General features: G+C 35.5%; 1 protein-coding gene across 9 annotated transcripts in view; it reads right to left on the bottom strand.

Moving 5' to 3' along the window:
• The window catches only part of LOC110453592 (WD repeat-containing protein 59-like), a 46,308-nt gene that overhangs the window by 6,335 nt on the left and 23,825 nt on the right, over positions 1–16,148 (bottom strand). For 2 of the 9 annotated variants that reach the window (XM_021502577.1, XM_021502579.1), the window contains 4 exons: positions 10,525–10,579; positions 4,320–4,433; positions 2,006–2,020; positions 758–893 (listed from right to left, as the gene is read on the bottom strand). In XM_021502577.1, coding sequence (XP_021358252.1) covers positions 758–893; positions 2,006–2,020; positions 4,320–4,433; positions 10,525–10,579 — 320 coding nt within the window. Of the gene's footprint in view, positions 1–757; positions 894–2,005; positions 2,021–4,319; positions 4,434–10,524; positions 10,580–11,545; positions 11,559–12,393; positions 12,452–16,148 lie in introns of all 9 variants that reach the window. The other 7 variants (XM_021502582.1, XM_021502584.1, XM_021502578.1 and 4 more) reach the window with 6 other exon arrangements.

The raw sequence follows: 16,148 nt of genomic DNA, 5'->3' as shown, positions 1-16,148 counted from the left end.
ATTGCCCAGTGTGTATTTACCTTTTTGAGTGTTGTTATTGCCCAGTGTGTATTTACTTTTCTGAGTGTTGTTATTGCCCAGTGTGTATTTACTTTTCTGAGTGTTATTATTGCCCAGTGTGTATTTACCTTTTTGAGTGTTGTTATTGCCCAGTGTGAAGTTACTTTTTTGAGTGCTGTTATTGCCCAGTGTGTATTTACCTTTTTGAGTGTTGTTATTGCCCAGTGTGTAGTTACTTTTCTGAGTGTTGATATTGCCCAGTGTGTATTTACATTTCTGAGTGTTGTTATTGCCCAGTGTGTATTTACCTTTTTGAGTGTTGTTATTGCCCAGTGTGTAGTTACTTTTCTGAGTGTTGATATTGCCCAGTGTTGTTATTGCCCAGTGTGTATTTACATTTCTGAGTGTTGTTATTGCCCAGGGTGTATTTACTTTTCTGAGTGTTGTTATTGCCCAGTGTATTTACTTTTTTGAGTGTTGTAATTGCCCAGTGTGTATTTACTTTTCTGAGTGTTGTTATTGCCCAGTGTGTAGTTACTTTTTTGAGTGTTGTTATTGCCCAGTGTGTATTTACTTTTCTGAGTGTTGTTATTGCCCAGTGTGTATTTACTTTTCTGAGTGTTGTTATTGCCCAGTGTGTATTTACCTTTTTGAGTGTTGTTATTGCCCAGTGTGTATTTACCTTTTTGAGTGTTGTTATTGCCCAGTGTGTATTTACTGTTTTCTGACAGAAGCTACCTCCCCCATGAATTCCTACCTGCTATTAATTTCATGCTGGAACTGTTCTCTCTCAGCCTCCTTCTGTTTGGTGTCTTTACTGTCGTCAAACTTGTAGTCCTCTATGGAGTCGATATCAAAAGACCAGCTGTTGGATCTCCGCATCTTCTGCACAGCTGATAGGGTACATTAATGATGTAAATAACATTGCCCTTAGCATTTAATCAGTCGTTGAGATTTTTGACTTTTTGTCTTCCAAATTTTAAATAAAATGCTATACAAATTTTGATGGTTAAAAATATTACATACAGGTATCATTGTCTTATTCATTTTTAATTTACAATCATCTTTGTGAAATAAAATGATTTCTTCCAAGGAATTTTATATTGTTGTAAAATGTCTGACAATTTAGTAGAATATTGAAATATATTAATAACATTTTCAATTGATTTCAATTGTTTTAACATACAAATGTATACATACTGGGATAAAAATGTCAATGTGTTTATATTTATTAATGATTTTCATGTTATGAAAAGTCTCTGAAGTTCTACGCATCATAGAATGCAACGCAAACAAGTGTCACTACTACAACAACTTAGCTCTAAAACAAAATATCATTACATATCAATTCTATGTCTACATATCAGATATCAGTAGTTTGTACAAAAGGTATCTCTAAATGGTGAAGTTTTCAATTTATTACCTGAAAAAGACCCCTCTTCCCCTTGTGCACCCTCTTTCCAATGAACTGCTTATATATTCATGCATGTGTTCCATAAAATCAATAAATAGTAACCTGTAAACTAACAAATGTTTTTCTTTTTTTGCGCTTCAAATTCAGAAGCTATGGAAATCCTTCCTAAATGGTAGAAACGTGTTATTTTTTTTCTCCGTTTTTCACTGCTATTATACTACAAATGTAGACACGGTGGCAGCTGGTAAGTGTGGCCAAGACTAAGGAAAGCTCTGGTCAAGTATTAACTAGTGATCAATGTGTTTCAATATAAGTAGACCAGCATCTGTCTGAATCAAACAAGCATCGTTTTATGTTAAGAGTTAAGATTAAAGCAATAATCTGTGCTAGAAATTAAAGCAAACTAGCAAAATTTAACTAACTTTAGCATCAGCCTGTATGATTAAAGTTTTCTCTGAAATGTTTTAATTGGGAAAATATTAAACTTTTTAACAGCTTTCAACCATTTTTTAAACCATTTTTAGTAAAACATATTTTAACACACAAAACAAACTGGAAATAAAAAACAAACTCAATATATCTATAAGCTACCTGGTGAGCCTCTTTCTGAAATATCAAAAAATATGATACAAAATACAGATGTGTCTGTTTAGAGGAGCAGTGCCTCTACATGAGTTTATTGTAGACACATTTAGTCAGTGCACGTGGCCCTAAATGAGTTCTTTGTTGATAACGTTACACAGCATGTCAGTTTATTGTGGATGTCTCTACCTTGTACAAATCTGAGTCTATAATTTCAACAAAACCAGAGAAGAAGTTGGTTAAAGCAATATTTCCCAATTACCCCTTTTTGGCCCCGCCCCTCAGCCCCCTGGGTGGAGGGGGGCAGCCATTTGCCACTCCATTTGTACAATTTTGAATCACACACCCCCCTCAGCCCCCCTGGGGGGTCAGCCCCTCCATTGGTACAATTTGGAATTTCCACCACCTAGGGATGTTTCCAGTCAAATTTTGGTCAAATTCCAATAAGCAGCTAAGTCGTTTGAAGATATTGTTGTCCTTTCGACCAGATGGCTAAAAATAATGCTCTGCTGATTTCATAAAGCTATTACAAAATTTGAGACCTTTATTTGGCCTATTTATGTTATGGTGACAAAATTAATCATGTTTGTTGTCCACAACGTGACAAAGTACCAAAATTTGTATATGTTTACTTGTGTCTCTCTTAGAAAAACATTTCAATTTATGCTGTGTAATGAAACTGTAGCTCTTGTTGATTAAGTTTTCTTTACCAGGTCACTAACATTGCCATAATGATGATGTGATTCACAATCAAACTGTTCATTATCATCCTGTGTATGAGACAAATACTTCCTTAAATAATGACCTCAGTAGAAAGTGTCATTTCTGTCCAATCAAAACCACCCTCACAAACTTAAACAAATACATTTTTATGACCATTACTTATATATGTTAAGACAGTTGAAACATAAGTTTGCATTTTTAGTTTGAAAGAAAATATGAAGACTTCAATGACCTGTTAAGATAAACAGGAGGTAAGTATCAGAACAGTATATCATAGAAATAGCCAAATCCAAGAATTAGTGAAGACAAACGATTTAGGACAAATATTCATCATTTTCTCAAAAAGACATTGTCACCTGGGCTCTTTTGCTTTGACAATTCAGTCTTTTTATCAATAAATGTAAGTCCCTTCCCTTGTGTATAGGATACACATTTTCAATGGAGAACATGCATTGTTATAAAGATGTGGAGTGTAGGTCCCCGGACAGGCAGCAGCCAGTACTGTGTGTCATTGTGGGGCATGCTACCTGTGATTACTAGTAGGAAATACTCGGAGTATCGCAGGTAAAACATCCAGCTAAGTACAGCATGCATACAGTTTGATGGTGATGACATGCCACTAATGCTTTGCAACAATTCCATAATGTTTAACTTTTTGATATCCAGAGAACTAGTTTTGATGATTCTTCATCTCTATACCTATATCTATATATCATATAATGTAAAATCTCCTATTTTGGAGAAAATCTCCTATCAGACATACAATATTGATGACACTAGGGATGTCTCGTCTCCCTCCCAATGTGATGGTTTGCTGACTAAATGACTGTAAGAAGGCCTGAGGTTGAGGCTATAGCTGACCTAGGCCAGGGATGTCCTGTCTCCCTCCCAATGTGATGATGGTTTGCTGACTAAATGACTGTTGGAAGGCCTGAGGTTGAGGCTATAGCTGACCTAGGCAAGGGATGTCTCGTCTCCCTCCCAATGTGATGGTTTGCTGACTAAATGACTGTTAGAAGGCCTGAGGTTGAGGCTATAGCTGACCTAAGCCAGGGATGTCTCGTCTCCCTCCCAATGTGATGGTTTGCTGACTAAATGACTGTTGGAAGGCCTGAGGTTGAGGCTAGAGCTGAACTAGGTCTTGCCTCCCTTGTGACAGTGTGAAGACTTACAAATAAAGAATGGCTGGGATAGAGGGAGATGAGTGGGGTAGCCTGGATAAATGTGAATGTCTTGTTCCCTCTCTCCATGTGGAGGTATGTTAACTGACCAGAATAATTCTCTGGGGTTGAGGTGAGGGACCAGGGAAGACTTAACCCCACTCCTCGTATGGGGGTGTGCTTACTTACCTGACTGGTAGGCAAGAAGTTTGGGATGGGAGGTGATATGTGTCAGGAATGTCTTGTCCCCACTCCGGTGTGGGGCTGTGGTTATTACTTAACAGCTGACATTTGAGAAGTTTGATTGAGACAGTCAAGGATGACTTAATCACACACCTTTGAAAGCCTGTTAACTTTCCTGACAACTGGAAGGATGGGAGATTTGGGCGAAGGGCCAGGGATATTTTGTCCCCCCTCCCAATGTCGGGGCAATAACTTACCTGACTGTTGAAAGGCAGGGAGATTCGGATGAGAGGCGACCTCGGCCAGGGACGCTGTGGAGGAGGAGGTGGGAAGGGGACCAGTGTGTGCAGGTCGCTCAGCGAGCTGATAGGCTGATGGTGGTGAAGAACGGGACTAGATTAGTCTTAGTACATACAGTATAGTAAGTCTGTATATTGAGTACACAGCATGTGAATATTAGTATTAGCTCAAGTATTACCTCACAACTGACTCACCACAACAACAGACTAGAGACATACTGGACAGACACCTGTGCGAGGCCAGGGTACACTGCTTTCCGTGAGATAAGAGACTTTAGAAACGATAAAAATGACTGGTTGAAGTAATGTGTCAACTCCATATATTGTCTTAAATACAAATGTAACAATTATTGTGAATGTATTTATCAACAACTTTTCCAGGAAAACTTGTGTACACATATATATGTAGACATACAATAGCAACATGGCAAATATATATGATTATCATGAACGTTTTTAAGCCTCACAGCCATCTTCAGAATATATAATATTCATGATTTGCAGACCAAAAAAGTGAAGTTCCAACTAGACGAAACAATATTAGTGAAGAAATTTCAGGCTTTTTTGAAGCAGTGTGTCCTGGATAAGTACACTGTTTGTACTGACCAGTATATCTATAATCTGGTAACTATATAATGGGACGGAACCTAATTCATATGACATTTGCTGAAGGCAATGAACATGATAGGTCTGTTTAGTGATAGTTTGAATAGTGATATTTAGTATACAGCAAAAATTAAAAAAAAAGATGGAGATAAAATTACAACATACAGTAGACAGAGTTGGGCTGCAACACAATGAGTCTGTATGACAAAATCAAGACAGACCAGCTCAAGGTCACTTATCAGTCATCAACCCATTATAGAATTTCTGATCAGTCAGTCATTCTTAATTCATTGATGCGCCGTATATTCATATAATGAAAAGACATATTTCTGACAAATCAGAACATGCACTGTTATGATTGAGTGTTGCCCATCTTTAAATACTCCAAATGGTTTCCAAAACATTCCAATATTTTATTAACTTTGGTTTTATAGCCATAAACATAATATCATCTGTGTATGTTACAAATTCTACGTCTTTCAAATGATCCATAAATTAAACTGGCTCTAAAAGACATGATACAAAGGTTGGAATAGTTAATTTTTAAATTTCAGGGGTGAATGAGTTAAGGTCAATGAATGAAGAAATGTTGACACTTAAGTTAATTTTTTGATAATCTACATACAGTATTGACACTTGAGTTAATCTTTTGATAATCTACATACAGTACATGAGTAGCTAATGAGAAAAATGTAGCCATTTTGTATGTACAGACTGCTATGCCAGTAGTATCTAAAAGTAAAATCTTCTAAAACACAATGATACACTAAAAAGGCAACAGAAAGGATATCAGGTTCAGGTCAGAGTAAAGCAACGCTAAAGCTGTAGTTCCATATCCTGAAGACAGACAAACGTATCTATATAGACAATATAAAGAAAGCATGCATGATTAAAAATCATGCAAGTTTCATCCACAACATTTTGAAAAATTTGAACCAACAAGCCACCTGTCAAACTGCGACCTGTTGAACAGAACAGGTTCCCTCCAAATACTCCACAGAGGAAAGCTAATAAACAGGAAACGTCGGCCATTGGAAGTGACAAGCATAAGTACAAATACTCCTGAAGGGTTGAATTTTCCTTATTAATACTATTTTAAATTCATAAATCCTACTTGCTTAATCAGATTTTGACCTTCAGATATTGACGCAATTAAACACGAGACACTATTGATATCTTACTTGGTGGCCACTGATAATAACCGTTCTATAACTTATATGTAAACACTCTGTGTTCCCCCGATGGGGACTGCTAAACTGTAAATAGTTACAATAGACATAATATCACTTAATATTTCTTGAATACAACTTTTCATGGTTGATGTTCCCATGACACATTTTTGAGGACATGAAGTTGTGAAAGGAATGATGACCACTGTATCATTATTGTTCAATTGTGTTAAATACTACTTCGGAATATATCTAGTTTCTTTCCTTGATAAGAACATATACATCTCACAAAACATAAGATAGTTTGAAGTTTTACCCCATAATTTTCTCACACAATTTGACAGAACAGATGATAAACGTTACACATTTTGACACTTAAGTGTTACCCCAATAGTTATCCCTTTACAAAACCTACTTTAACAGTGTTACATATTGCTAACAGTGAAGAACACATTACATATAGTTGTCAGGAAGTAGCTGATACTTTGTGTGGATTAGAACCTTGTGTACCTCTGTTGACTCTCATACTTAATATACAATGACATTAAAGTCCGCACATAGAAAATGGCACATTTTTAGTACAATTCTTAAACAAGTGTTAACGACTGTCAACTATTAATGTGAGGATAATGTGAACATTCATTAGACCTAAACAACAGAATACAAGCATTAACATTTGAACTATTAAAACTAACATCAGTTTGTGAACATTTAAACAGATATTCATGCAGAGTTACATTCTGTTGTTCTTTTATCTTTCTTCAAAAGTACTATTGAAATATGTAAATGGAATAAATATTCCTTATAAATAGATATCATTGACTTTTTAAATATAAACACAAAACACATATCAGCAGTTTTGATGGCAATCACAATGGGACAGCTTGACAAAAACACCTAGTCTTACCATGTTTCCATGAGTGCTATTTTCAGACCCAATGTCTATATATATATATATAGCGATAAGTAGTTTTAAATATCCATGTGACTGTAAAAATAAAAATAAAGCAATACATGAAGACTAGTATAAACAGCTAGCGCTTTTGCCCATCTTGGGGCTCTTCAGGCAATTTAAACTTAAATCCCCCATACTTGTCTTCATGTTTTGCTTTATTTATATATCTATATATATATATATATAGCTGGGAATCTTCAATTTCTCACTGTCCATGACGGATATCATATGTGAAATTTAAAAATTGGAACAGTTTGAAAGGAAATATACTTCACATGTTCACAACAAAATAAATACAGGATTTTTATAAGTTCATATAGATAACACTTAAAGTAGAGATCCCCCTCAGGAGAATCGATCATGACTGACATGTTCTTCAAATTCCATCAGTTATTCTCAAATATCCACCCATTGAAGCTTTTAAATTATACTTGAGAATAAACTCACTCTAATGGATCTAGACCCTAATCCATAACTAAATGTTAGATATCCTCGACTTATAATTACTGGGCATGCTCATATAAACCTGTCAGTATTGGTCACACTACTATATAAACTCAAATTTGACACGTGACTTTAGTTATGTTGTAATTGTACACCTGTCTGTGTCACGTGACTTTAGTTATGTTGTAATTGTACACCTGTCTGTGTCACGTGACTTTAGTTATGTTGTAATTGTACACCTGTCTGTGTCACGTGACTTTAGTTATGTTGTAATTGTACACCTGTCTGTGTCACGTGACTTTAGTTATGTTGTAATTGTACACCTGTCTGTGTCACGTGACTTTAGTTATGTTGTAATTGTACACCTGTCTGTGTCACGTGACTTTAGTTATGTTGTAATTGTACACCTGTCTGTGTCACGTGACTTTAGTTATGTTGTAATTGTACACCTGTCTGTGACACTTGACATCTCTGAACATTAAATTGTATCTAGCTTCGGACAAATCACTCAAATGACTACAATTTTTTAGTAGCATCGGACAAATCACTCAAATGACTACAATTTGTGAGTGGCAGTTCCATCACTTTTGTTTCACTACTGATAGTTTATGCATGAAAACATGGTAATTATCAAGAGGAAGACATTGATTGTGGGCTAAGCTACTACGAACATCACATGTACACTATTGATAAAGGGGACACAACTGTTACAAAGCACATAGTTAAACTCTAGGTAAACAACAGTAACATCCATAGTCCTCCTGAACATTCTGGTTTCTGTTATGAATCAACTTTCTGAGGAATTTAAATTTTAAATTCAAAAAACAAATTAATTAAAAGATCAGTTTTTTTGCAACAATGATCTTCCCCTAATGGTTTAATTTGTAGTTAAGAACATTCCTCCCTTCAATTCGGTTACATTTCACACTACATCTCAAACGTTGAACAGTTAAGTTTCTCTGTAATGGGATCATCCACTCTTTCAAACCAAGAGGTGCTTTAATTCACAAATATTTGAAATGTTGCTTGAGAAACTTAAATAATAAAGCCTTTAAATTAAATTTGATTTTGAGAAATAGGTACATTTTTTAAGTATATCTTGTGATTCCTGGGCCAGTTATTCTAGATGTCTTTTGTATGCTGCCATTAATGGCATTATTTGTGAACATTTTTGTTGCCTTACCCAGAAACCAAAATCCTCTAGGCTCAACATGGTAACTCATAATTATAAAACTAAAAACATTCAGTTAAGTGAACTGATTTGAATAGGAAAAGCAAAGCAGATAAAACGACCTGTGGTAACACACACCGTTGGAGTGTTTGGTTGGAGTCGGGAGAACAGGAAGGAACTTATAACCAGGACTAACAGGGACTTAGCACTGACAGTTTGTAAACCGTTCACAACTAACGCTACAGATTGTATCTGAGGCATTAATAATTTCATTTACTACCAATTGAAGTTAAAATATAATCCACAAGTAAGTAAACAGATTAAGTAGGTATATAATCAGTTGATACAGACAATACTACTCTGAAGGTGAAACTATAACACGGACTCCACGATAGATTACAGGACTATGGGGTTCACTATCGGTCTACCACCACCTAATGCGATTTTAGTCTACATCCATAAAGAGCTATAATAAGTGAATACAGGATCCTAATAAAACCATCACCATGATGACAAAAAGGCTCAAAATAACCAGCTACACAGGCCTGGAGTTCTACCTACTCACAAACACCTGGTAAGGTGGAGGTTAGCGCTTCATGCTAAATATGTCATTCCAAATTCCTCCACCAAAAACTGCCATACAAACGGGTGTAATTCTGACTATACAGCTTCTGAATCGCCACTGATTTTCTGATTATTTCATTATAACATGTGCCACTTTACAACATTAAATGATGAAATATCCTGGAGATGATAGAAATTATACTACAAAGACGGTGTCCTGTGTTCTACTGATTATACAAAAGAAGTAGACCTACAGGTAGTAAACACCTACAGCAGATTTAGACAGAAGGAACATTAATGTGTATCATACAGATTAAAAGTTCACAGACCTAGGGTTTAGTTTCGAGATTAACATATGACCTACAGGATTAACATGCACAGAGGCATATTTCAGGTAGGGTCCAATTAGACTAAGAATGTTGGTTAGGGTCCTACATTGATACATATTGTGCATGGTCACTGCATGATCATTAAAAGGTAATTTTGAAAGTAGAAATTCAAAAAACAAAGGAGTATTAATAATTAGTATCGCACATACACTGATAATAAAATCCAGCACTGGCTGAATATATACTGTAAACATACTTATATCTGTACCATTTCTATCCATTAGCAACAATTTGCAGTTACATGCATCATGATTTTATCATTTAACGCTTCGTCTATCTATAAAGCATACACAGATGAAGTACTTTATATTATATATATATAATATGCAAGGAATTTTTTCTTCTGCAACTTTCCTAATGTAGCACTTTTGATTTAGCCACAGAAGCAATAAAATAATTATATGATAATTACAACCAAAGTCAGTATGTTAACTGCCGTACGGACATGTTTAGTTCTAACCCCGAGTACTGTGAGGAACTTTGGTAGAAACGGGCAGTTAATCAAAGTGTAGGAATCCATGATTTACAGGAAAATATGGTTAACTACACACTAGTAGGAGATCCTGAAATATCACCTAGATAATTGTATGTTATAGAAACTACTGTTAACAAGAAATAACAGGTTGATTCAACGACAGATGCCGTGAGAACACTGCTATTATTAGATGTATGCTCCACAATGTCTAGGTCAGTGAAAATCATAGGTGACAAAAAAAACAAACAGATATTGCAAAATCAGATTATGTGCTCTAAATAATGGGATGAGTTACAATTGGAAAATGATAATTAGAACTTAAGGCACAGAAAGGCAGGCCACAGCCAGGTCTACTGGTCACTCACAAGCTGGACAAGACTGACCACTTACTTGACCACCCCTTGAGGAGGCTGGAGGAGGAAGACACCGTGTGATAGGGACTATACTGTCAAAAACAAGGGTCAAACAATTTATACAATACAGTCTATGATTGGATGGTTCAAGTCACATGACTTGTCAAAAAGAAATACCATTGGAGTTTTTGCTGGTCACATGACACATTCCTGCATATTTGATTGGCTGAATCCATCTGCTGATCGTTGTTACTGCTAGAGCAAAACAAAATCTTAAACCTGTAGTTTTGAGTACTTAGTCTGTAGGTAGATTAAGTTTGGTCATTTATGTCGCATGACCTATCACATGACTTGACACTTGACGCAACCCCTGGAATGTCGAGGATGCCATAATGGTGGCCTGAAATAGAACTAGTCACAAGATGCAAGATATGGCCTGTCTAGCTGAGGGAAAGACTCCAGAAAAGTATGTTCTGAATAATTATCCCCAATCTTACTGTTCCATAACTGTGTGTGGTAATATCTGCCAATCATCACTTCCATTGTTAGTAAAACTGCTGGCATGCCATTAGTAGTTAACGAGTTACAACAGCAGTGCTCTCAGACGTGATGCTTGACTATGGAATAAAAGTGTAAGGACTACTAATATAAATAGACCAACAGCTTTAATCACAACAGCCTAACCTACACAAGCTTACAATGTCAGGTGCGGTAGTACTATACCAGGTAATGGGGTTTGGGGCAAAATATTCACTCATTTACTCACCACCTGTTTACAACACACTTCTTGGTGGGTTTTGTTTTTGTTTATTTAGTAAGCAAGTGGTTTCTATTTTGAAGTGAAGCAGGTGTATCTGTAGCAAACTATCAGGAAAACAGATCTCTAAAGTCTAAATTCTACAAGTCAACATTTTGTCAAGTGCATTTTTTTCAATAATTAATACATATCATTTTAATTACCAACCCGTTCTACAGGTCTACATGTACCATTACCTAATATACAGAACTTGTACATGTACCTGTACATCCCATAATACTCATTACATCACCATACAAACCTTCAAAATCATCCTGGAAACAAAAGGCATCAGGTTTTTACACACAGAAAGAACAACTTACAATGAGTGTATCATGAAGCAGGGACTACACCACCCAAGGTCAGAGTGTGAAGGTCACAAATATATGACTCTGGTCTAGAAATTTGTCTAAAATTTGTCATCAAAATATCAAAAAAGCTTCAAATACAAATTTCCAGAACTTTAATAGATAGTTCAATTCGGTTTAAATTTGAAATTTTGATTAAGTTTAAAACACTATTGTTAGGAAAATTTTTAAAGTATCTTTCATAGAAATGTGAATTTTACTATATTTGATGAATAGCACCTTGTTGGTTGTGGTAGCTGGTAGAAATGTGTACACATGAACAATGTATGGTTAAAGTTGTTTGATCATTGCAAAATTGTCTTATAAACTGTTAAATATGTACAGCTAATTTCAGTTTTTCAGAAACAAAATTTTGAATAGAATGTTCAACTTGAACATTTACAAAATGAAAATGCAGAACAGATTTATGATGCATCAGCCAAATATTAAGTCACTGTAATTATAAAGCCATGCAGACCTTAACTGATGCATTCAAATTATCTTCAGTTCTGTTCAGTTCACTATTTTATTTGATTTCATTCAGAATAACCTACAAGGATGCTAAACTTTCATATAATGCAATTTTTAGAATCATTTGCAATAAAATTCCACTAATTGTGGTCATTGACTTTCATTAAAAATTGTTGTGTTAGAATGAATGATTGATTCTCTTATCCCGCCGAGGTTATTAGTGTGACTTGGGGTGGTGTGTCCGTGTAAAGGGGAGACAATAGAAAGGGGGTGGGCAGTTATGGTCACTTACGCATCACATTATTCCATCCACTATCTGTACTACTGCCCAGGTAGTAGGCACTATCTCCCTAGTCAGCAAAAAACACAGTATTACAGTGTGTCAAACACACACAGCAAAGGAACGGTCTGTTATAAACCATGGAAATGTTAATTACTATCCTGTAAGTAACAGATGATCCCTATCAAAGTCATGTTAATTACTATTCTGTAAGTAACAGATGGTCCCTATCAAAGTGATGTTAATGACCATCCTGTAAGTAACAGATGATCCCCATCAAAGTCATGTTAATTACTATTCTGTAAGTAACTGATGATCCCTATCAAAGTCATGTTAATTACTATCCTGTAAGTAACAGATGATCCCTATCAAAGTTATGTTAATAACTATCCTGTAAGTAACAGATGATCCCTATCAAAGTCATGTTAATTACTATTCTGTAAGTAACAGATGGTCCCTATCAAAGTCAAGTTAACTACTATTCTGTCAGTAACAGATGGTCCCTATCAAAGTCATGTTAATTACTATCCTGTAAGTAACAGATGATCCCTATCAAAGTCATGTTAATTACTATCCTGTAAGTAACAGATGATCCCTATCAAAGTCAAGTTAACTACTATTCTGTAGGTAACAGATGGTCCCTATCAAAGTCATGTTAATTACTATCCTGTAAGTAACAGATGATCCCTATCAAAGTCATGTTAATTACTATCATGTAAGTAACAGATGGTCCCTATCAAAGTCATGTTAATTACTATCATGTAAGTAACAGATGATCCCTATCAAAGTCATGTTAATTACTATCCTGTAAGTAACAGATGGTCCCTATCAAAGTCATGTTAATTACTATTCTGTAAGTAACAGATGGTCCCTATCAAAGACAATCTCATAACAGCAATAGGAAATTTTATTCATACTTTTAACAGTAATGAATTTTGATTGTATTTTACCGAAAAAACAAACTATTTCAGTAAATTTTAGAGTACCCTAGTTTTCAAACAGGAATTTAAATTCCACTTCTCAAAATGGTTTATTATTCGTATCAGATCAATTTAGTAATTTTTAAAAACAAAATTATGTTTAATGCAGGTTTTGGTAAAAGTTAACAATAAATACATTTTTTAATGTTATTTTCTTTGATATTTTTTGTACCAAAACAGTTTTTAAGGAGAATCACTACACCGGTATTCACTTCCAAAATGTGACAAGCATCAAATGAAATTTTAGAACTCTTCCAGAAAAGACAATTTGAAATGCTTTCAAAATGAAAGACAAAAAATAAATAGAGATGGATCATTATCAACATTAGGACATCATAATTATTTTGATTATTATAAATATTAGAATATTATATACTACCAGGAAGGTAAGTTATATCAGTCCTAGCACAGAAAAAAATACATCATTTGTAAACAGATACAAAATATCAATTGAAAGGTCTTTTTTTTTTAACTTACAATGTCATTAATAGAAATGCAGGAATTTTAGTTATCATGTAGGAAATATTAAACAAGAGGCCCAGGGGCCTTAATAGCTCACCTGGTATTTTATTTTTCAATTTAAAACCTGCTGAGTACCATTCAGGTTTATCAAAGGAGTACAAGTAACAAAGTTGCATCTTCCATTTATAAATATTCAATTCCCTTTGCCCAAAGATTCTCTAAAACAAGTTTGGTTAGGTTAAAATCCCTTCAACGGTACAGAAGGAGAAGGATCTTTAATGTTTTCCTCTATTTCCCCTAATGGGCCCCACTAATCTGCCCCAAAGAAGGGGAATCCACACACCTCAGTTTAAACAAAATTGATTCTTTTCTCCCTAAGCATGCTTCAGACTGCATTTGGTTTAAATCCCTTCACTTGTATAGTAGGAGAAAAAAAATCCTCTATTTCCCCTATTGGGCCCCGCTCCTATGCCGCCAGAAGGCCCACACCCTCCGTTTATACAAACTTGAGTCTCCTTTGTCCAAAGATGCTCTAGGACAAATTTGGTCAAAATCCTTCAATTGGTTGAGGAGAAGATTTTTAAAGATTTACCTATTTTCCCCTATTTGGCCCCGTCCCTCTGCCCCCAGGGGGACCATACCCTCCGTTCATACAAAACTGAGAACCCTTTGGCCAATGATGCTCCAGACCAAATTTGGTCAAAATCCCTTCATCGGTACAAAAGGAGAAGGATATTTGATGTTTTCCTCTATTTCCCCTAATGGGCCCCACCCATCTGCCCTTAGAAGGAGGCCCACACACCTCAGTTTATACAAAATTGATTCTTTTGTCCCTAATCATGCTTCAGACTGCATTTGGTTAAAATCCCTTCACTTGTATAGCAGGAGAAAAAAAATCCTCTATTTCCCCTATTGGGCCCCGCCCCTCCGCCCCCAGAGGGGCCACACCCTCCGTTTATACAAACTTGAGTCTTCTTTGTCCAAAGATGCTCTAGGACAAATTTGGTCAAAATCCTTCAATTGGTTGAGAAGAAGAACATTTTTAAAGATTTACCTTTTTTCCCCTTATTTAGCCCCGCCCCTCTGCCCCGAGGGGGGGCTATACCGTCCGTTTATACAAAACTGAGAACCCTTTGGCCAATGATGCTCCTGACCAAGCTTCAGACTGCATTTGGTTTAAATCCCTTCACTTGTATAGTAGGAGAGAAAAAATCCTCTACTTCCCCTATTTGGCCCCGCCCCTCTGCCCCCAAAGAGGCCACACCCTCCGTTTATACAAACTTGAGTCTCCTTTGTCCAAAGATGCTCTAGGACAAATTTGGTCAAAATCCTTCTATTGGTTGAGAAGAAGAAGATTTTTAAAGATTTACCTATTTTCCCCCTATTTGGCCCCGCCCCTCTGCCCCCAGGGGGGTTATACCCTCCGTTTATACAAAACTGAGAACCCTTTGGCCAATGATGCTCCTGACCAAATTTGGTCAAAATCCTCTGAGCCATTCAGGACAAGTAGCATTTTAAAGGAAAAAATTGACGGACGCCGGACGCTGCACCATGGGATAAGCTCACTTGGCCCGAAGAGCCAGGTGAGCTAAAAATACAGAAATTACAAATGATGAACTATGATATATTTGCTTATTAAAACATTTTTCCCTCTATCTTTCAGCTGTTTAAATTTTCTATAAATAAGGAAGTTATTTCAGAAGTCTTGCAGATCTACAAGATGAGAAAGCTCAACATTTATGTCTGAACATTGATGGTAATAAATGACATATCTTATGGAATACTAGATTCTTTAATACCCGATGATGTTTAAATGACTGGTTGCATGCAAAATGCTCCTAATTTTGCACTACATGATACCTGCTTACAGTAAAATATTTCAATATCATGCAAAAACTATTGCATTTTCTACTACCATACAAAATTGAAAGCAAAAAATCATCAAATATATCAAGTTAGCAACCAAATATGCACACATCCTTATATTTTAAAGTTTCAAAAAATTCAAATGAAAATATCAAGTTAGAATTATTTATTATAATACAAAAACTTATTAACCACATATTAACATGAGCTACAAAACAAAAGTAATTCCCTATTATTTCTTTAACTACAGCACATGATAGACTAGTGTTTGAATTATAACATAGGATTAAATTAATTTACAAACCAAACATGGAAATTAAATCAATCGGATTTGGATAAAACAATTTGTTTATTTACAAACAAAAGAGGGAGTCATAAAATAGGACTGGAATAAAAACCCTGTATACACACAAAACGTGAGTAGTAACCATTAAGAGGAGACATTTTAATCAACATCAT

This window comes from Mizuhopecten yessoensis, unplaced genomic scaffold (assembly GCF_002113885.1).
Source record: "Mizuhopecten yessoensis strain PY_sf001 unplaced genomic scaffold, ASM211388v2 scaffold7473, whole genome shotgun sequence".
NCBI lineage: Eukaryota > Metazoa > Mollusca > Bivalvia > Pectinida > Pectinidae > Mizuhopecten > Mizuhopecten yessoensis.
Note: the sequence above shows the minus strand (reverse complement) of the source record. Positions and strands in the feature narration are given on the sequence as shown.